The sequence below is a fragment of the Podarcis melisellensis genome (genome assembly GCF_964234715.1).
Source record: "Podarcis melisellensis genome assembly, chromosome: 17".
Lineage (NCBI taxonomy): Eukaryota > Metazoa > Chordata > Lepidosauria > Squamata > Lacertidae > Podarcis > Podarcis melisellensis.
In genome coordinates this window covers 38,438,714-38,459,568 of record NC_138534.1, presented here as the reverse complement: position 1 = coordinate 38,459,568, position 20,855 = coordinate 38,438,714, and the positions used below count along the sequence as shown (strand labels likewise).

At 45.1% G+C, this 20,855-nt stretch overlaps 3 protein-coding genes and 3 long non-coding RNA genes across 10 annotated transcripts in view; 4 read left to right on the top strand and 2 right to left on the bottom strand.

Moving 5' to 3' along the window:
* LOC309360446 overlaps positions 1-20,855 on the top strand; it is a 359,212-nt gene that overhangs the window by 179,025 nt on the left and 159,332 nt on the right. The gene's annotated exons all lie outside the window — the stretch shown is intronic.
* Positions 499-4,638, bottom strand: EMG1 (EMG1 N1-specific pseudouridine methyltransferase). The gene is made up of 6 exons (XM_081894850.1): positions 4,477-4,638; positions 2,258-2,359; positions 1,790-1,931; positions 1,296-1,354; positions 1,055-1,204; positions 499-754 (listed from the first exon to the last, which is right to left on the bottom strand). Exons 1-6 carry the CDS (start codon positions 4,609-4,611, stop codon positions 641-643), a joined length of 702 nt encoding a protein of 233 aa, XP_081750976.1. The 5' UTR covers positions 4,612-4,638; the 3' UTR covers positions 499-640.
* On the top strand, positions 2,355-3,245 carry LOC309360420. The gene is made up of 2 exons (XR_014164130.1): positions 2,355-2,673; positions 3,032-3,245. It is a non-coding gene; the product is annotated as an uncharacterized lncRNA (long non-coding RNA).
* PHB2 (prohibitin 2) lies at positions 4,759-13,576 on the top strand (the record flags this gene model as incomplete). Of its 2 annotated transcripts, XM_081894742.1 has the most annotated exons (10): positions 4,759-4,901; positions 5,652-5,784; positions 5,878-5,962; positions 6,526-6,605; positions 7,028-7,212; positions 8,528-8,657; positions 8,885-8,990; positions 9,671-9,746; positions 10,534-10,622; positions 12,951-13,576. In XM_081894742.1, 8 exons carry the CDS (start codon positions 5,658-5,660, stop codon positions 10,612-10,614), a joined length of 870 nt encoding a protein of 289 aa, XP_081750868.1. In that variant the 3' UTR covers positions 10,615-10,622; positions 12,951-13,576. The 2 variants fall into 2 exon arrangements, with proteins under 2 accessions (XP_081750868.1, XP_081750867.1); XM_081894741.1 differs by lacking the exon at positions 4,759-4,901 and having other exon boundaries at positions 5,646-5,784.
* LOC309360326 lies at positions 15,780-17,662 on the top strand. The gene is made up of 2 exons (XR_014163986.1): positions 15,780-16,338; positions 16,713-17,662. It is a non-coding gene; the product is annotated as an uncharacterized lncRNA (long non-coding RNA).
* Positions 17,134-20,855, bottom strand: part of PTPN6 (protein tyrosine phosphatase non-receptor type 6) — a gene marked incomplete at its 3' end in the record, with an annotated part of 39,926 nt that continues 36,204 nt past the window's right edge. For 3 of the 4 annotated variants that reach the window (XM_081894265.1, XM_081894264.1, XM_081894266.1), the window contains 2 exons: positions 19,783-19,871; positions 17,134-18,369 (listed from right to left, as the gene is read on the bottom strand). In XM_081894265.1, the coding sequence (XP_081750391.1) occupies positions 18,255-18,369; positions 19,783-19,871 (204 nt within the window). Of the gene's footprint in view, positions 18,370-19,778; positions 19,872-20,855 lie in introns of those variants that run through there. The other variant, XM_081894267.1, reaches the window with a different exon arrangement.

Genomic DNA, 20,855 nt, shown 5'->3' with positions numbered 1-20,855 from the left:
CACCCGCACTGTTTTAGGTAAATCGAAGGACGATCCTCTGTCGTAACAACTGCTGCGACCCTCCAGCTATTGTTGGACACAGCTTGGCTATGGGGCCATTATAAAAGGCCAGAGACACTGGGAATGACAGCAGAACAATATCTGAAGGGCTTTAGATTTTCTGTGCTATAGATATACACACTGAGGTTGCTATTTCATTTTCGTACTTGCTGCATGTCCTTTTATACAACACCAACTGAGCAGAATAATCTTTTTCCTGCTATGTTTTAACCCTTCTGCATTGCACTTCTTTTTGCCTGCCACCTAAGAGAAGGTAAGCAGGGGTAGATCCCTGACACTGCTCCTACTCAGGTTTGTTTTTCCCTTCTTTGAACAAGCACAGCTGTATATTCAGATGACCTCTTGAAATGCCTATTGAGGTGGATACCCAACCAAGGCAACACACGAGTGCCATCCTGCTGCTTACATACCTCTCTACTGAGACTATCCACCACAGTAAAAAAACCAAAAACATTTATTTATGCCCCCAAACAAAACATGAGGCAATTCTAACAGGTAGAACCCTGTAGCGCACATTGCTCCACGACATGGAGCAAGCAGTTAAGTCCAACTGCACAAAGTCCACATTGCATTAGTAAGTTCACACCACTCCCCACATCTCTTCAAAGGCTGTGGTGATCTTGGCACAAGTCAAAGCAGCAGAGAGTGGGTAGTTGCTGATAGAGATAGTCTTTTCTGTGTATTCCACATTAACCTGGAAAAGAAAAGCAACAGCCAGCATGTCAGTGAATGTCTGCATTGTATTTTCTGTACGATACATCTTAAACTCACCGGAGCAACATATGCAAATTACTACCCCCTGAATTATGAGCTTAAATCAAGTGTTCTACAGCCACTTTATCCTCAAAAATGTTCCTATAATAGGGCATTATATTCCTGTAGAGTAGACCATATGCAACTACATGCGCACACTACCTATGAACAGTGCCTTGCCCTAAGGCCAGCTTGTGCATTCAGGTGAGATTCCTGACTGGTATGGAAATGGGTGTCTTACCGAGCCGTGAGCAAAAGCTCCCACAGTGATAGCTATTGGGTCTGCAGTAGGGACTATGTCTCGGACGTCTGTCACAGTAGAGGCCGAGAAGGATGTGCCGATCTTCGTGCAGCCTACAGGGAGGTGATCAGTAACAGGATTCTTAATTACCTAATAGAAGAAAAATGGACGGGCTTGAAAGTAGAAGCAAGAACAATCTTGCAAAGAATCACATAGCGAACTAGTAGATTTTTTTTTTTACCTTTAATAACTTCTGAGGCCCATCAGCAGCTCTGACGCTAAATTTGTGCAGCAACTGAACTGAGGAGAAAAAAGGCAAGATATATTTACATTGGCGTTACAGAATAGAGGCATACTCTAAGATAGGAGAAATAAATGGGCAGTTCTCACAACTGAGGTATTAAAAATTGGATCTTCCCATTTTTGTAACACTGTGCATGTTTGGAATAGCTTTTCTCACCCTTGTACTACTGGGGCTCACACATCCAATGAAGCTGACTGTTGGAAGATTCAGACTGGAAAAAGGAAGAACTTATTCTACACAGTGCAATTCTGAACTTCACTAATTGAAGATATAATGGCCACCAGCTTGGGATAGCTTTAAAAGGGCTTTAGATAAATACATGGAGAATAAGGCTACTATAGATGGCTACTCCCTCTCACATACAACCCTGCATTTATCTCCACTGAAAGCATAAAATTTTCTAAGGGGAAAGCAAGCCTCTGTCCTCTTACCCATGAGGCCACAAAAACGATCAAACGTGCGAGGGATTCTTGTCTGGGGATTGACTTCAATTAGAACATTCTTTTCTGTATGGATATAAACCTGGAGAAGGCCGGCTCGGTTCAAGGGACTGTCCATGAGCATCAGGAGGCTCTGGGAAGAAGAGTGAGAAAGAAATAAGCTAAAACTATTCAGAAGCAGGGAAATGCGCTGCAGTAGCATCTGTCAGAACCCTGCAATTGCGTATTTTAAAAAGGCAGTGTGAGAAATTCCAGCACGCAAGTTTGCTAGGAATCTTCAGTGAAAAGAGTAAAGGAAGCATTTGGGAACATTTGCAATCCGAATAATAATTTTAAAAGTTGCCAACAGTATTTTTAAAAGCTGTGTGGGAACTATGTTTTCCTGTCAATGCTTCAGAAATAGCAACACACCATAGAGGCGATTTAAAAGTACACTATGTAGGAGATACTTGATTGTACCTGGTGGGTGATGTCAGGTCGAACTGTTCCAGGGTCCCGGCCACTTCGCAGAAGCAACGATTTATGCTTGTCGCAGGTCAGTAGCTCATAGGTTTTCCCAACCTGGACGAATAATCATTTTATTTGTTTACATGTATTCTGCACAATCTTTCTACAGTGAAGTGTACTCAAGAGAGGTTACAATGAAATGTAACATGATGCAAAGCGTAACACAAATTGACAATATAACAGTAAAATGAGACAGTTGAAATGTGCTAAATTGGGAATTGTACAGTAGATAAAGGGTTCCTTAAGTGCTAGTTGGCAAACAGAAGCCTGGCAAGTGGCTTTAGAAAGCCCACAAGGAGGACATGAAAGTGGCAGCTCCAACTCCTCTCTCTCAGAGACCCATGTTTAGAGGTACACTACCCTGGAAGGTACACGGGTGGCACTGTGGGTAAAACCTCAGTGCCTAGGACTTGCCGATCATAAGGTCGGTGGTTTGAATCCCCGCGGCGGGGTGAGCTCCAGTCTTTTGGTCCCAGCTCCTTCCCACCTAGCAGTTTGAAAGCACCCCTAAGTGCAAGTAGATAAATAGGTACCGCTTTATAGTGGGAAGGTAAATGGTGTTTCCGTGTGCTGCGCTGGTGCTGGCTCGCCAGAGCAGCTTCGTCACCCGGAAGTGTCTGCGGACAGCGCTGGCTCCCGGCCTCTTAAGTGAGATGAGCGCACAACCCTAGAGTCGGACACGACTGGCCCGTACGGGCATGGGTACCTTTACCTTTACCCTGGAAGGTGGAGACTCCATGCAGTTACCATGGTCAACTGCCATTAATACATCGCCCATGATGAATACATTATTATAAAATATTTACTTATACCCCTGATGGGACTCAAAACATCTCCCACCTCCCCACCCACAAGGCTTGATCTACACATAAAGCAGAGGTGAAATAATGTGCTGTTTTTAAATAAATCAATTAAATGTACATACAATTTTAACTATTAATGTTTAATTGTTTTGTCAGGGGGTGGGTAAGCAGGGTATAAAACAAAATGATTTCTGAATGATTCCGCTACGTGAAAAACCACCTACACATCATAGCGTGGCACATCAGAGATAGGTTTGACACCATCCTTTTGGCAAAATACAGGGTGGTGTGGGGGCAATTCTTTTTCTTTCATCTGGTGCTGAAGTGACTTCAAAGCAATCCATTACAATCAACTGCAACCTAACAGGATGGTCCTTCTGGAATTCATCACACACACATATGAATTTGTAAATTTGTCTGTACCTGGCTACCCAGAGCTTAAATACAACATCTTTCACACACACTTTCAAACACATGCATTTATTTGGAGAGGATCCCTAGTTTGGCAGAGAGAGAGAAAAGATCTGAAATACAGGACGTAGCATTTTAGTATTGAGACGCGGGGCAATCCTGTATTATACAGGGCAGGTGGCCACCCTAGAACCCGTCCTTCCTTGCAGGGGGGCGATTTGATTTTTAAGGGGGGAAATTCGAGAACGAGTTATTAACAGTTAATGGCCTTTCAGGCTTCCTCCACGTGAACAGTTCATTTTTTGAATAATGAGAATTATGTGGGGGGGGGGAGAGAATGCACGAAGTTCACAATCATGTGCACAAGCATATATACCCCTTTCCAGTTCCCTCCTCCTTTCTTCTCAGGAGTCCTCTGAGCATGAACAGAAAGCTGTCTTGGGACTATTGTGGACTCTTGGCGCCCTTCCCAGGAAAGGGAGTGTTCAGATATGTTTCAATCTCTTGTTCTGGCCTGGTTCCCGGACAGAAAGCAAGTTGCGATGTGGTTCTTTAGCAAAGCCAGAAGGCATCAGAAAGGCCTGAGAAACAATGGACTGTGTTCCCTACCTTTGTTGCAATCTTTTTAGTTACAGCAAGCGGAATGTTTCTGATGCTTAGCTGCTGATAAAATGATTTTGAGAAGCTTTGAGCCTGCTTTGGTGGGGGGTGACTTCGGGCCTAGATGGGGTCACCTGTCCTCACCTTCCTTCAAGAGATCAGGATTTTAGAGACGCTTAGGTGAGGCATGGCCAGAAAAAAAGGTTGGGAGCCACTGCCTGAGGGGAAAGGCCGTTCAGCTTTTCCCCTGGAAGCCGCCCTTGTCTGAGGGAGCAGGGCGACCTCCAGGCCCCGCACGCGGCTCCCCCCCCCCCGCTTCGTTCTCAGGCCCCGTCACGGCCCGCCCAGCCCCTTCACCTTCACGGTCTCCAGCGACGCTCCCTCCAGGATGACCAGCAGCCGCCGCTTCCCTGCGCGCTGAGGCGGCGGCCCCCGCTCCCCTCCGCCGGCCGCTTCCTCGCTCGGGCGCTTCCTCGCGGAAGGCGACGCCATCTTGACGCCGCGCAGGCTCCTCGAGGTCGCCGAAGCTACTTCCTGTCGCCTGCGGGTGAGGGCAGGAACTACTTCCGGTCCCCCAAGTGACCCCGCCCCCCACCTCGCTTCAACTGCCGTAACAAAAACACATTCGGGTTCGCCCCGGAAGTACTGTTCCCGCCACGAGGTTTCACTTCCGGGAGCCCTGCTTGTCTGCCGGGGACACATTTCGCGAGCGGCCACTTCCGGTGTCCTTTTCCCAGGCGGGGCAGCGGCGTGCTGGGGAGAGGAAGAAGGAGGAGGAGAAGGTGAGGGGTCTCTGCGCTCCCTCGAGCCTCTGTAGCTTCGGCGAGTCCTTGAGGTGACTCTTCTGAACACGCGGGTTGTGCTCCTGAGTAGGGATGAGCTCGCTTTTAGGAGGCCCCGGGGTGCAGTGCTTCTGAGCATGTCAAGAGCGCAGTTCCATGAAGGGGGAGCAGCCTCTCTTTCGTTTCCCCTTCCAAAAAGTGCTCTAATTTAACCAATTAATTAAATTTTATTGTATATGTGTTTATGGTTGTATTTTTGGTTATCCTTTGTTATATATATATATATATATAAATATATATAACAAATATAAAGCAAATATATATATATATATATATATATGGGTTTTTTGTTTCATTGATTTTATCGTATGTGTTGTGTTTCTATGAAACTTAATAAATATTTTTGGAAGTCAAAAAGTGCTCTCAACGTAAGGAGTTCTGGCTCAAAATGTCATTCTGTCAAAAAGAAAAGGGGGAAAAAAGAACTTAATTCATGTTTTTAACTCAGCGCTTAAAAATTCTCAGTGCCCTCCATTGGTGCTGCATGTAAAGATGCAGGATTCATGACTGAGAGGAGTCAGAGAGGGACTTTTCTATGTATCCACGCTTAGAGAGCGAAAAAATAGAAACATGTGTTTCTGTGTATCCCTGCTTTTCTGGCAACATAAGAATTTGGATAGGAAAACCTGCAGAGCTGTGTGAAATACATGGCTTTGGTTTTTCATTCTGTGTTTCTTTCCCTATATGAAGGTTGCCATGGCTCAGAGCCTGAAAGACTTGGCCGGGCGCCTGCCCACCGGCCCTCGGGGCATGGGGACGGCTTTGAAGTTGTTGCTGGGTGCTGGTGCTGCAGCCTATGGTATCCGCGAGTCTGTCTTTACAGGTAAGTCAGTGGTATTTGTGTATGGTCATCTCCATTCTTTTGCGCAATGCTTGGTGGTAACTACTGACTGCTTTTGTCTCTCTATTTCCACAGTGGAGGGTGGCCAAAGAGCAATATTCTTCAACCGCATTGGTGGAGTTCAGCAGGACACCATTCTTTCTGAGGGACTGCATTTCAGGTACCTGCTCAAGAACTATGTTGGAAAGTTTAGAATAACAGGAAATACCAAGACGTTGTCATTCCCAGACAAATATTTTCTAACAGCACCTCACCTCCAGAGATTCCTCATTATAAAGCATACAATCCTTAATTTAATTTGAAATTCTTGTAGCATGCCAATATTTTTAATCTGATCACAAACTCCTAAGAATCATTTGTCAACTCTTAAGAGGTAAAAGTTTTGTCTCGTGCTAATATAGTTTCTCCTTTGGCTAAATGTCTTACTGAGAAAACTTCAAGAAGTGCTGTTCGTGAGAAAGTGAAACCCAAAAATTGAATTGAAGGACACTAAAGATTATTTGTTATTTTAGCGCAGTGTTATCAATGTGAATCAAGTAATATAGTTTACTAAGACATAGTATCAAGAGAAGAAAATGCAATTCTTGGGCAAGTATTGTGTTCTCTCTATCTTAATGCACATGAGAAAAGAAAAATCTATTTGTAGGAATTCTTTATTTCCACATATCTGTACTGCTTGGTTTTGGACGTCTTAATTTGTTACAATCTTCATTTTCTTCCTAGAATTCCCTGGTTCCAGTATCCAATAATTTATGATATTCGAGCTCGGCCCCGCAAAATCTCCTCGCCAACAGGCTCCAAAGGTGAGGTCATAGAGAAGCACATTGTCTTTTGGTTTTGTATTCCTCTCTTCAATAAACACAGGGTGATGCACATAGTTTATTCTACTGTCCTCTTTTCCTTATTGAATCTTTACAGTAATCCTGTAATGAACGTTAGGCTGAGAGAGGGTGAGTGGATCAAGCTCACCCAGTGAACTTCAGAGCAGAGAGGGTTTTTTTCGTTTGGGTCTCCCAAGTCTGAGCCCAGCCATTACATCAGATACCACTGCTACTTTATTGTCACTTCTTGGGAAGATGTGTTTTTCCATAGCCAGGTGTAAAGCACAATCAGAACAATCTTGTACAGAGCAGCATGAATGGGTGAGATCTGGTTGCACAATCCGAGTTGGAATGTGAAGTAAGACAGACCACTGGGACTATGCTTAGTTTGATTCTGTCTCTAGACTTGCAGATGGTGAACATCTCCTTGCGAGTTCTGTCGCGCCCAAATGCTGCTGAACTACCCACCTTGTACCAGCGCCTTGGTCTGGACTATGAAGAGCGAGTCTTGCCTTCCATTGTCAATGAAGTGCTCAAAAGTGTGGTGGCAAAGTTCAACGCCTCACAACTCATCACTCAGCGAGCTCAGGTCTGTTCACTTTTTATGCAGGCAGACTTACCTGTCCCAACTCCACTTTTCACGGGAGGAAGGGCTAGAAAGGTGGGAGGTTGCAGGTTATTGGTGTGGATTCTGCATGCTTCCACTACCTCACTAGTTTTTGATGGTTTAAGCCTTAAGAAATTTTCCATGGGATAGATGAAATCATTTGCAAAGTTTGTCACGATTATACATTCTTCCATTTACCCAGGCAATCTTCCCTCATTTCCATGTAGCTCAGTTATTTAGTGAAAGGCAATTAACTTAGTTGGTGTCAGTTTTTAGACATTGCCATGGTAAGTTGCATGGTAAAATCTGGGGTCATTTAGACATACGACTGGATACAATTACAAAATAATATCATTTGATGGACAACTTTAATCCTGGATTAGACTAAAGCAATATGGCATTGGTGGACATAATTGTCTGGTTGACTGAGGAACTGGAAAGCCTTTCCCCAATGAAATGCAAGGGCAGTTAAGCAGTATAAATATATTTCAAGGTCACCTAAATAACAGATTAAGTTTCTAATGAGATGTGATCTGGCCTTTAAAATCTCCAGACTCTTTATTTTCTCCAGTAGCTGCATTTGGCTCTGGGCCTACCCAGTACTGGCCTCTGGAAGTTTCACATAATGATTAATGTGACAAGTAAAGTGGTAACTCTGTAATTTAGCAAAGTAAGGAAAATTGAGTGGTGCTGCCCATGTTGCAAAAGATAATGTACCACCTTTGGAGATTTAAGCAATCCCTAAAGAAAACCTGCTTCACACATTTAGCAGAAGCTAGAGTAAACCACCTGGAGATTATAGGTCCATAAGACTGTTGGATATGACATTGGTTTCTGTATAAACATGACCTTCTCTGACCAAATGAGAAGAACAAACTAAATCAACATAATTTTTGAAGCATAGACTGGCTTCAGGTATGGAAGGTGTTTTCTTCTGTGTTCTGAACTATCTTATTAATAAGTGTACTGAGAGTTCTAAGAAATCTCTTTATGTATACTTCCCTAAGAGTATTTAACAGAGCTGACCACAAAAGGCTGTGCCCAGACCTAGAGCTTAAAAATTCCTTTGTCACAATTTTATTTTCTAACACATTAGCCGAGGTGACTGGGCCTGGGCTGACTACTAGCTCTCATTTTTTCTCATCTGCACGTCAGTGACTTGAACATGAAACTAGAGCTTTTTGAATGGGATGCTTTTCAAAGCTCTTGGGGATTCTCATGACTTTCCCTGGTCTGAAGGAAGTTGCCACCTGCTCAGGATAAATGTGGAGGACAAACTGTTGGGTTATTGCTTTAGGTCTCTTTGCTTATCCGCCGGGAGCTGACAGAGCGGGCGAAAGATTTTAGCCTTATTCTAGATGACGTAGCCATCACAGAACTGAGTTTCAGCCGGGAGTACACAGCAGCGGTGGAGGCCAAGCAAGTGGGTGAGTCCAAACAAGTTCTGATCTTTTCTCTAAAGCTGTGTTTGCATAAAGTCAGCTAGGACTGCTCCACATGTACAAATAGCTGGACATAAGCCCAGCTAAATGGAGTAGGGCTGTTTTTGACTAAATGTGCACAGGACAGGCCTGCAAATCTTTTAAAGAACGAAAGAAACCCCTGGAAGTGGTTGCAGAGAGATTCTCATGTTCTCTTTGCTCTTCTTCTCCAGCCCAGCAGGAGGCGCAACGAGCTCAATTCCTGGTGGAGAAAGCTAAGCAGGAGCAGAGACAGAAGATTGTTCAAGCGGAAGGAGAAGCCACAGCTGCCCAGATGATATCCTTGCTTTGCTGTGGGGAGACAACCACCACACAGTTTTCCAAGGGTGTGGGAAGTGGTCTTTTGCAGAACCCCCAAACTCCAGATTTTTGAGCTTGGACTGATATAAGAGGCATCGCATTGCACAAGTGAAGGACATCTGTTTTCACTTACCTGGAATTGCTGGTGGGAGAATTGGGGGTGCTATTAGGAAGATGTTTGGGTGCTGAGATTCTGAGGAGTTACCCTGCAACAAGAAGTTAAGCAGCAACTAGAGGTTATTCACTCCTGAGGACTTTCTGCTTCCCTGTCCTCCCCTCTCATACCAGACAGCGTTCAAGTGAATGGGGTGCTCAGTTCTTCTCCATCATATAAAGCGTGTTTCCTTAAACGTGCAGTCCCATTGCCTGCAGAAAGATGTTGGGACTATTTTATGCCAGCTAGTGCTGTGCTAGTTGATGAGAGCTTTGGAGTGAAGCATTAGGGGGAGCACTCTTGCCAAATACATATTTCCCCCCACTGATTCATTGATTCCTGGTGTGTAGCAACAGGATGTTTGCAGTTGTACAGAACTGTCTCCCACAAGACTGTGGCTTTGAGTGGAGCAAAGTAGGGCTGTGTTGATCCCGGGTGGGTGAGTTCAAGGAGGTGTAGGTCCCACATTCCAAAATGGTGACATGGCGCCTTAACCTATTCACATTGGTGAAGCCCTCAGCAAGAACCCAGGTTACATCAAGCTCCGCAAGATCCGTGCCGCCCAGAACATCTCCAAGACGGTGAGTTTTAGGACGGTGGAGTTGCTTTCTCACCCCCCCCCCAAACAGTGCTTTTCCAGGCCAAGTGATGAACCTAAGGCGAATATGAAATGCTTCCTCTGATGTGTCTCTCTGCCACACTTATTTGTTACGTTGGTCTGTGCATCTTAGCAGGGGCCTTGGAGCCTCTGGCCTTTGTAAAAGCAGACCCACATCATGTTCAATGTGCCATACCCAGCTGTGGCCGCTTACAGACCATAATGTGCCACAGGCCAGGAACAGGCTCACAGGAAAAATCAGACACATGGAGAAGCAGAATGAACTGAAGCATTGCATAGACTGATGGCCCTGGGCTAGGAAAAAAATGTAGGATAGTAGATCAGAAAGAAAATACTCTACGTTCATAGTGAAAAAAAGGGAGTAAACTTGAGTTCAGTTCTTTTTCAAATCATCGCTGTCGTGGTTTCTTGTCCTCACTAGAACTGTACCCATAGTGGTGCCTTCCAAACGTTTTCCAGAACAACAACAGCAAAAAGGACTAGCAAATTATTTTTAAAAAATAGACTTTCTGAAATTTTACCTTCAGCTGCCAAGGCTGTTTTTCTTTTCCATCCCCCTTTAAGCTTTGAGACTTACTTTGGCTAACAGTTTTTACAGTTCAGTGTTGAACGTTAATTCTCTGCCACTTGTTTGGAATTGGTTTCCCCCAAATGCTGCCAGAACGAAGTTCTCTATTGAATGCAGTTATTTGTACCACTGGACCTTTGCTTACACCCTCCTTGATCTGTCCCTTTCTTGCCTTTTACAGATCGCTGCATCTCAGAACCGTGTGTATCTTACAGCCGACAACTTAGTGCTGAATCTACAGGATGAAGGTTTCACTAGGTAAGGGAGTTTGTGGAGATACCTCCTAAAGCTTCTTGCTTCCTTCTGTAATGAGCCTTAGGCGCTCCATCCCCCAAATATGAGTTTCTTGGAGGAATAGCAGAGCATAAGAAATAAACAATGCCCCTTGCTTTCTGGGTGTTACATAAATGCGCATGTACTGTCAGTCATCCATGCACACACACACACTGTGTGTGTGTGTGTGTGTGTGTGAGAGAGAGAGAGAGAGAGAGATACACAGCTGTATTCCCAGATTTGTATAAAGATGAATAAACTGAGACAGGCATGTCCTATTCATGGTCAGATCCCAGATCTGGGAACTGGTATGCTTACTTGTTCTGGACAGAGTTGCAATTCCTCTGATGGGAAGGGTACATAGTCTGGGAGCACTAGTTCCACCTTCATGCTACAGAGGTCAATGCCCCTCTAGTGACAGGGGGACGAATTCAGATAAGTAGTCGGGCTAACCGAAGCCAGCACAATTGGACTTTCCCCCTTCTCCTCCTCCTGTGTGTCTGCCACACCCTCCCCAGATCTGCCCAGGAGGGTTTGGAGAACTAAAACAGTGTCCAGGGGGAGGAGAGGCGAGAGAGTTCTGTTAGGCAACCAGAGATGCTTTCTCTCCCAGAATGAGCTCCTTAGTGCTATGTTGAATTCCACCCGGACTGTTCATTGCCGGTTATACCCATTCCTGGCCTTTCCACTGTTCTCCGTGCATTGGTAACTTCCTTTCTAGAGTACAGAAATGTGCTCCACGTGGGGCTACTCTTTGTTTGGTTCAGGAATTTGTCACTAGTTTTCAATGCTGCAACTAGAGTACTCAGCATCATGTCTTTCCACATTAATACAACACTGGCACTTAAAAATCTGCAATGGCTGCTTATCTGCTACCAAGCCAAGTTCATGGTTTTATTATTAGCACACAGAGCCCTGAGCAACTTGGGACCAGGATACCTGGCGGCCTGCCTCACCTATTTGTTCACCACAGCAACCTTTGTGATCTTCCATGGCTAGAAGATGGCCATCTAGGAACCCCATAGAAACAGGCCTTCTCCCTTTGGGATACACTTAGTTAATAAAATGTATACACTGCTTGGTTGTAAAAAAACAAAACATTAAAGTAGTATACAAAATATAAAACAGTAAAACCAAGAAAAAATTACAACTCTACAGTGGTACCTCGGTTTACGAGCTTAATCCGTTCCGGAAGTCCGAAACCGTTCTTAAACCGAGGCATGTTTTTCCCTAATGAGGCCTCCCGCCGCCAGTGCCCTTCCGCTGTTTGGATTCTGTTCTTAGACCGAGGTAAAGTTCTCAAACCAGGACACTACTTCTGGTTTTGCGGAGTTCATAAACCAAATAGTTTGTAAACAGGGCTGTTCTTAAACCGAGGTACCACTGTACTTTAAAACATAATACAAAAGTTAAAAAACACTAAAATAGACTAAAATTATCGCAGCTTTGGAAAGTATATTTTTTACGGTTAGCATAGTGATAACTGTTTTACTGTTGGCTTGGCTGTTTTTAATATGATAGATTTTTGTAATGGGCTTTTTTTTTGTATTTTTAATGTTTATTTCCAGCAATTCCTGGTAATTGTAAATCTCTCTGAGATTTTGCTAAAAATGTTGTGGTACATAAATTACCGAAGTTGATAAAATAGTTCTGACTTTCTGTGTCTCTCTCTCCCCGTCCCGTTCTTCATCACCACTTTTTCGTTGCGCTTCTGGTTACAGAGGAAGGTAAGATAACAATATTTTAACTTCAAGTAGAGTTGCAACATTTAACTGAATAAAATTCCCTCCTTCCAGGGAATTGGGGGAAGGAAAGAAAGAGAGACAAAATGGGAGGGTGGTTGCTTGGAATGGAACAAGCAGGGAAAGAGAAACCAGGGCAGGGAGGGAACTACTTCTACTACTCAGAATAATTCCAAGTTCCTTCCACCCCCTGCTGTTGTTCCTTCTGTTTTCTGAGTGGAGCCTGTGCTATTATGCTTGACTAAGGCTGTTTCTTGGCGGTGAAGTCAGTCCATTGTTCCTGCTCTGCTTTACTCCAACCTGCTGGAGTTTTTGATTTGAGTTCCTACTGAAATGAGGCTGCATTTTGTATTTCAATCTTGTTTTTAAGTTGTATTTCAATCAGTTGTTTTTATACTTTGTGTTAGACGCCCTGTGTCCGGTCTTAGCTGGGGAGGGCGTGGTATAAATAAATTTATTATTATTATTATTATTATTATTATTATTATTATTATTATTATTATTATTAGCCCCCCACACCCACGTTGTGTGAATGTTCCTCTTTGGTAACCCCCCTTTTTTTTTGTTTCTCTTGCAGTGACAGCCTCCTGATCAAGCAGGGGAAGAAATGAGCTAGCGGCCGCCTCCCAGAACCATCGAAATGAGTGGCAGAATGGGGGTTATGCACAGCCGTGGAAGAGCCTTGCACATCTCTGCTGCCCATAAGTCTTCTCTTTGGCCTGGGCCTTCTTTCCAGTTGTCATCTTCACTTCCCAACGCGCCATTAATAAGCCCTTTCTTGGCTCATCATCTGGTTCCTGTTTTTGGGAACTGCCAGCCGTGAAGGCCAGCTGTGGAAACAGACTTCATGCTGAGGCGGGGGGGGGGTAAACTTTTTGCTCCCATGGTCACTGATCCCACCCCACCCAGCCTGAAGGACTGGGTACAGGTGGGCCGCAGAGACCAGCCAAGGGGTTGGTTTTTAAGTAGATCAGATTGTTGCTCTCCTCTTCCTGCTGGGGCTGAATGAGGCCTGAGTAAATATAATCCCCTGCCTCTCACATCAGTGGAGAGTTTGCTATCTTTGCCCCCTCCCCTGGCCCCCGTCGAGCACCTCGTCTCAGGAATAGATGGGGCTTCTGCAAGTGCTGTGATCTCCATTTATGTAAGTTCTTTTGCATCGTGATTCACAACTTTATACAAATAAAATCAGGTCCAAAACTCTTCTGACACCATTGTGAGTGAATGTTCATTTTGTATGGGGTGGATTTCTTAGAGTCAAGACAGAGAACTCATGCAAATGGCTGGGAAGCTGCCCATTCATCTCCCTCTAAGTCCTCTGAATTTTTTTTTGCTAGAATAAGCTCCCTAAAGGGCTAAAGAGAGGGCAGGTACATGCTTTAGTTCTCATTCCATCTGCTCATTTAGAACTTTGTTAGAAATAACATTCTCTTTTCTTCCTGCAGAAGGTTGCTTTCTTTCGTTTTTGCTGTTATGCAAGAACAGGTGGTGTTCTGTCAAGCCTGTGTAGAATACAACCCATTAACAATTTCCTTAGCACTACTTACATTCCCCCTCCACGTCTGGTATGGTTCTCAGCCACAGTCATAATGGTTCATATGAAAACAGTTCAGAAATAATTGCTTTAAAAGTGAGGTGGGTTCTTTGCTGTTGCCATTGGGGTTTCTTGTAAAAAAAAATTTAAAACAAAAAACCCCATAAATAAGGCACACATATATTTTCTACCAGAGCATTTGAGCAATGAAATGAGTTCACTTAAGAAAACTGGCAACTTTTTTTTTTTTTAGGCAGTGAAAAAAGCTACAAGCTGGCAGGGGGAAAAGTTGGTGGTGGCCAAGCTCTTTCAGCAAAGTATGCCACAAATAAATGCAATGATGGCAAGCCATCGTCAGGCCTTTCTCTTGGGGAAATCATGAGTTTGTGCTGTGTCAGGGTTAGACCGCAAGTAGATGTTGCGATATACAAAATAACTACAATTTCTGCACATAGAAAGCCTATGTATCAGGGAAAAGGGTTGTAGCCTAGCCACCTGGGTGTGCCAGTTTTCTGTGTGCAGGAATTTGTTTAGTTTTGAAGATGGACGCCCCTGCTTACCTGCTGGTATATTTTTGTGTCGTACAGTTTAAGTGTCTCCCTAGTCCTGTACAACTGCAGAAACGGCAGGCAGAATGTAGCAACTGTGTCTATGCTATAGCCAGCCTCACAGCTCCTTTTGCTTGAAAGATTACTACCTCAAGAGTGGGGTTAAAATACATCAATTTAATAAATGAAAAATACAGTGGTACCTCGGGTTAAGTACTTAATTCGTTCCAAAGGTCTGTACTTAACCTGAAACTGTTCTTAACCTGAAGCACCGCTTTAGCTAATAGGGCCTCCTGCTGCTGCCGTGCTGCCGGAACCCAATTTCTGTTCTCATCCTGAAGCAAAGTTCTTAACCTGAAGCACTATTTCTGGGTTAGCGGAGTCTAACCTGAAGTATATGTAACCCGAGGTAGCCATCTACAAACCTGCACAGTGCATGGACAGCTTGCCAACCCAACAGTTCCAAATGCAGCGTGGTCTGTCTCGAGGGAGCAGTGCTATGTCAGAAAACACGAAAACCTATTCCAGGAAAGATGGAGGGAGGGTGCTGCCCTCCTCTGTGTCCTCTCTTTTTGTTACGGTTCCTTAATTTTTTAGACTGCAGAGCAGGGTCAATAGTGACTCAACAAATGCCTCGCTGCTGCAGTTGCACTGTTGTGGCCTAAGGAGGTTACGTGTCGAGATACAGCAGGCAGACAGTTCTCAGCCACTTGCAGAAGACATATCTCGCCTGAAGACCTTCCTGCAAAGAGCCAAGCCTACATAGCCGAGCCCTGTGAAAGTGCAGTTATTTTTAAGAATTTCTAGTTGTTCTACTGGGTTCATAAAAAAGAGGACCTCATTTCAGTCTGTACTCTGTCAAGCATAGCCTGCTGGCAACCTAGATCTGTACCCCAGTTCATTTTTTTCTGCCCCTAGCAATCTCAAGATTTTTGCTCTTTTTTGTAAACTCATACCAAAGAGCTTGGGTAGGCAAACTTTTGGAACTGAGTTTGGTGCTCACAGCTCTAAGTTGTGAGTCCACAGCACTTAGACCTGCTCCCTGCAATGGAAGGTCTCTGGGAGTGCTTTTCCAGCTCGCCTGGCCCAGTCGGGGCTGAAGAGGTTGAGCCCAGTCGTTGGCACTGGCTCAAAGGCGAAGCTGACACAGTGGACCAGCCCCCTGCTGAAAAGGTTTGCTGACCTCTGCCAAAGAGCATGCAAAGGGACATGGGTATGTCATATTTTAATCTTGGACGTCCTTGTTGACAACCCTGCAGCATCTGTGCCCCATATTATAAAGCACTTCAGCGCTGTCTGGATTTGGGGCTGACATGGGAGAAGCTGTGTGTGTGTCCTGATTTCACTGCTTATTAGCTCTAGGCATTTTTGCATCGGAAGCAAACATAAAGAACAAAGTTGGAGCTCTCTGTGGCTGGAAGCAGGAAATGACTTCCGGCATGCGCTGCCCACAGCAGAGTGACTGAACAAATCTCCTTGTTTTCCAACAGCACCTGTAGATCATTTCCAGAGTCCCAGCAATTTTGTGCACTCTCCTGCAAGTTCAGGACGGAACTCTTAACGATTTAAAAAAAAAAGTCTTCATGCAAATCAAACAAAAATCTGGTTTATTTACAAGTCAAGAAAACCAATCCACTGGATTAGAAAAATTATCCATTATTTACACACAGCACAGCGGTAAGGTTCGGTGGCTAAGCAGAGGTTGGCATTTGAGCTGGAGGTTGCACAAAGCAAGGATGGCTTTGACCAATTAGGTGAAGCATTTGAGCAGGGGAGAGAAAGACAGGGAACCAAAAAGTGAAGTTACAGAAGCAACGTTGATCCCAAGGGCACTTTATACTGCTTCTCAGCCTGACAGGGCTTGCTGTATGGAATAGCCTAGGCTAGAGGTCATGATGGACACAGGTGGCGCTGTGGGTTAAAGCCTCAGCGCCTAGGGCTTGCCGATCGAAAGGTCGGCGGTTCGAATCCCTGCTGCGGGGTGCGCTCCCGCTGCTCGGTCCCAGCGCCTGCCAACCTAGCAGTTCGAAAGCACCTCCGGGTGCAAGTAGATAAATAGGGACTGCTTACAGCGGGAAGGTAAACGGCGTTTCCGTGTGCGGCTCTGGCTCGCCAGAGCAGCGATGTCACACTGGCCACGTGACCCGGAAGTGTCTCCGGACAGCGCTGGCCCCTGGCCTCTTAAGTGAGATGGGCGCATAGCCCCAGAGTCTGTCAAGACTGGCCCGTACGGGCAGGGGTACCTTTACCTTTACCTTTAGAGGTCATGATAAAAAGAAGACTCAAGATCTCAAGACTAAGGGGAAATGGCAGGAGTTCTAGCCTTCCACCAGTGTGATTGTGTACCTGTCTACTCTGACGTGCATTCAGTGGGACTCCCAGCTGTGTTTTCTGGGCCCATGGGAAAAACCTATTTTTGTTGCTTCTCTCCCCCCCAGACATAGAAAGTGTCCCCCCAGACACTTGTTTTCCCAAGGGGTCTAGATAAAAGTGAGATCCGGCTGAATTAAAACTGATCCTTGTGAATTTGCATGTGGAGTCCCACCCACCTCTCTGTCCCGGAAAGAAACCCACCATCAAATCAAAACTTGTAGTGGTAGATGGCACAGCAAAAAGCACAGATTCTGTGCTAGGCACAGCTCAAAGCACATTAATCCATGGCACTTTTGCATTAATCCTTATGACTGCTGCATAGAACGACAACAAAACCAGCCAACACATCACAGAACAGAGTGGTGACCTAGGATGGTGGTTTTGAAGGGCTCCTCTGTAGAAATTAGGCAGTCTCATAAGGACCTGTGCTTGGAATCTTATTTCAGGGTCATGGCAACACTGGAAAGCTCAGGATCAGCAGCCCATTGGCCCATCTAGCTAGGGCTTGACTCACCATTAAGCAAAATAAGCCCATGCTTAGGGAAATTTTCCATTGCCAAATTTTTAACTTCAATGCACACTAATTGCTCAGTGGAGCATTCATTTTTTTCCAGCTAAAAATCGCAATTGAACAACTATGCAACAAGGCAGGCTGGATACCTTATCTCTACGAAGTGTAGAACAGATCTGTTGTGTAATATTGGTTTTGAGGATCTGACCAAAGGCTTTGCTATTAGAAAAGGTAGAAGATTTTCCCCCAAAATATAAATAAAGTGGAAGTGTACAGAAACAAGCATTATTTTCCATCTTACTGTAGGTTTTGTTTCAGTTCTAAACTAATTTTTTTATGGTGTGCGCGTGCGTGTTTGTGTATTTTAAGTTCTTGGGGCCTCTAAAGGTCTTAATCTGGCTCTGCATCTAAGCTCAGAATTGTCAACATTGGCTGGAAGCTGGTCTCCAGGAATTCAGAGAGGGGTCTCTTCCAGCCCCTTCAGGAGATGCCAGGGATTGAATTTGGGACTTTTTGCATGCAAAGCAGGTGTCTTACCGCTGACCTACAGCCCTCGCCCAATAATTGTTATGGTTTGGACTTTAATGGTGGTTGGGGCATGTTTCAAGCAGTGAAAAACTGCCTTTTAGAAAAGGTGAAGGCTGGAGAGCCGAATGAATTTGCAAGCGCACTGGGGAGTCCAAGAGGTGTAGGAGATTAGTATGTTGGGTCATAGAAGAAACAGGAAGAATTGCGTTCATTAGTAGGAGACGAATGGAAAGGTGCCATCTGGATTTCCCATTTCAGGCACCCAAATCTCTTGGGCTAGTCCTCCGTAGCTCAGTAAACCTTTCAGAGGAAGTTCTCAGCGGGGGGGGGGGGGGTTAGACAATTTGTGTCTGCTGTGAATGGAGCCAGGCAGGTGGAAGATTATCTATGGCGTTATTTTTTCTTCAGGGAGCCCTTTGGTTTCTTCTCCTTCCCTGAAGGCCACTGCTTTTGCCCTTTTTCCTCTTTTTTGCCTAAATTCTCATACAGGGTTGCTTCATCCTTCTGCCTGTGAAAGGAGAAAGGGAAGAACAGAAAGCAGAATGAGCGCTCTTAATGATAACGGAACCTCGAATAAAGGAAGGGAGGGAGGAAGTACTGACTGGAAGATGGGGGTGGCTAAGCTGTAAGGCCAAGCCATGGCCTTGTGTTGTTTTATACGCTGCCATCTCTTAAAATACAGTGGATGCTCGGGTTGCAAATGTGAACCATGCAGGAAGCACGTTTGCAACCCACAGCGTTCACAACCCGTAGTGGTGCGTCTGTGCATGTGCAAAGCGTGATTTAGCAACCCGGTCCGGTACTTCTGGGTTTTGGCGGTCCGTAACCCAAAAAAACGCAACCTGAAGCATCTGTAACCCGAGGTATGACTGTATCAGGAAAATATGTGGCGATATGTATTTCCGTAAAACCCTACTGAAAACAGCAGAAACTGATCATTGAAATTGTCCATCATATCATGCCATGTCCCCTTGGACCCTTCTGAGAGATGACATGGTGGGTCAGGGACTGTTATTATGATTATTTTATCATTATGCTGTCTATGATTGTGCTTTGCATTTTATTATTATTATTATTATGCTCCATAACATGTACGCTGCCCTGGGACCTTTTGATAAAGGGTGGTATATAAATTGTAGTTGTAATAATAATAATAATAATAATAATAATAATAATAATAATAATGCTATCACAGCAGGTTGTTGCGTGAACTCAGCTTTGCAGCCTGGTGCTGGCACACATACTGCTGAGTCAGCACCTGAATCAGCAATTTGCTTTACATGCTGTGAAAATGGGCTAGTCCTTACTCTTGCCCCCTAGCACTCAAGCTTCAAGTGGACCATAGGTGCCAACTCCAAAAAATTCCCCATGAAGGGGTCGTGCAACCAACAAATTTTGGTGCCAGGGCCATGCACACTGAGTGGCACCCAAAGACCCTGGGCACCCACATTCGCTGGGCCAATTTGGCGCTCCTGGAGTGGTCTCTTTCATATTTTTCCCACTTTTTTTATGCAGCTCAGATAAACAGGAGGCTAATCTTTCAGCAGCTAAATGAATAACATAAACAGAGAAATGTTTTGAAAATGGTTGCTAAAGTGTTCTGTGGATCCAGAGGGGTGCTGATTGTGTGTCACTCATGTACCAGCCAACAGGACACCTGCCATTTCCTTGAGTCCCTTTTAAACTGAGCAATGCTGGGGGAGGGGGCAGACTTCAGAGCCGGATTTTGCGCACTTTTTTGAGCTGCCCAAAGGGAGAACCATGTTAAATGGGTTTGGAGAGAGGACAGGAATGTCATTCCTAAAGCACCATCACTCCAAAAACATTACAGGTTGCCTTTGCCAATGTTCTATTTATCTACACCGTGGGATAGTGACAACCGGGAGAGATGCTCTAACGGCTGCCATGGTTGCGTTCTTACTTAGAGGATTTTCGTGAAGCCTTTATCTTCTGTGCAGGTGGGTAGGTTATATTCCCATATTCAGATTCGCTTGGTTTTCCTTTCATAGTCTGCAACAGAGAGAGAAAAATATATGTATAAATCTCTATATAAGGGGATTTATGGCATGGAGCACAGTGGCACTGTGGTCCTTTGGGCAATGCAATATTTCCTCGCACAGCGAGGGGCCCCATTTAGTCAGGAAGGAGAAGGTAAGAGGTAAAGCTGCAGGTGCAACCAAGGGGGGGAGCAGAAGTAGAAAGTCATCCCCCCTTTTTCCTCCCCACACTGCCTGACCTGCTATCTCTGGGGGAAAACCTTCTCTTCTTGCTGTAACTCTGGGCCTCTCCAGGGCATTGGAGGGCTTACGACTGAGTCAAATGCAGACCAAAATGGCCATGCCATTCCTAGCAAGTGTATAGCTGGCTGCTTTGGGGTCACACAGGGATTGTGCATGCACACACACACACACACATGCACACAGATACCTGGGGTACACTTTGCAATGCCTAATTATACAAGGTGCTAGAATCTGAATGTCTGTCCCCAGCAACATTGCCAGAAGAGGTGTGTCACCCAGCTAGGGCTAGGTAAAAGGTAAAGGACTCCTGGACGGTTAAGTCCAGTCAAAGGTGACTATGGAGTTGCGGTGCTCATCTTGCTTTCAGACCGAGGGAGCCAGCGTTTGTCAACAGACAGCTTTCCGGGTTATGTGGCCAGCATGACTAAACCGCTTCTGGCGCAACGGAACACCGTGATGGAAACCAGAGCGCACGGAAACACCATTTACCTTCCCACTGGAGTGGTACCTATTTATCTACTTGTACTGGCGTGCTTTTGAACTGCTAGGTTGGCAGGAGCTGGGACCGAGCAACAGGAGCTCACTCCATTGCATGGATTCGAACTGCCGACCTTCTGATCGGCAAGCCCAAGAAGCTCAGTGGTTTAGCCCACAGCTCCACCCACATCCCAACTACAATCTCCTTGAGGATGTGGGGCATCTTCAGTAAAGGAGAAGATGCTAATGATAGTGACCACCGCATGCCAGTCCCATA

What these genes read in the sequence shown, in the direction of transcription:
- EMG1 (XM_081894850.1), bottom strand. Translation starts at nt 4,611, where the DNA reads ATGGCGTCGCCTTCCGCGAGGAAGCGCCCGAGCGAGGAAGCGGCCGGC. An exon ending in CGTCGCTGGAGACCGTGAAG is followed by an intron (nt 2,360 to 4,476) that starts GTGAAGGGGCTG and finishes TTATTCGTCCAG; the next exon opens with GTTGGGAAAACCTATGAGCT. An exon ending in GGCCTCAGAAGTTATTAAAG is followed by an intron (nt 1,205 to 1,295) that starts GTAAAAAAAAAA and finishes TTCTTCTATTAG; the next exon opens with GTAATTAAGAATCCTGTTAC.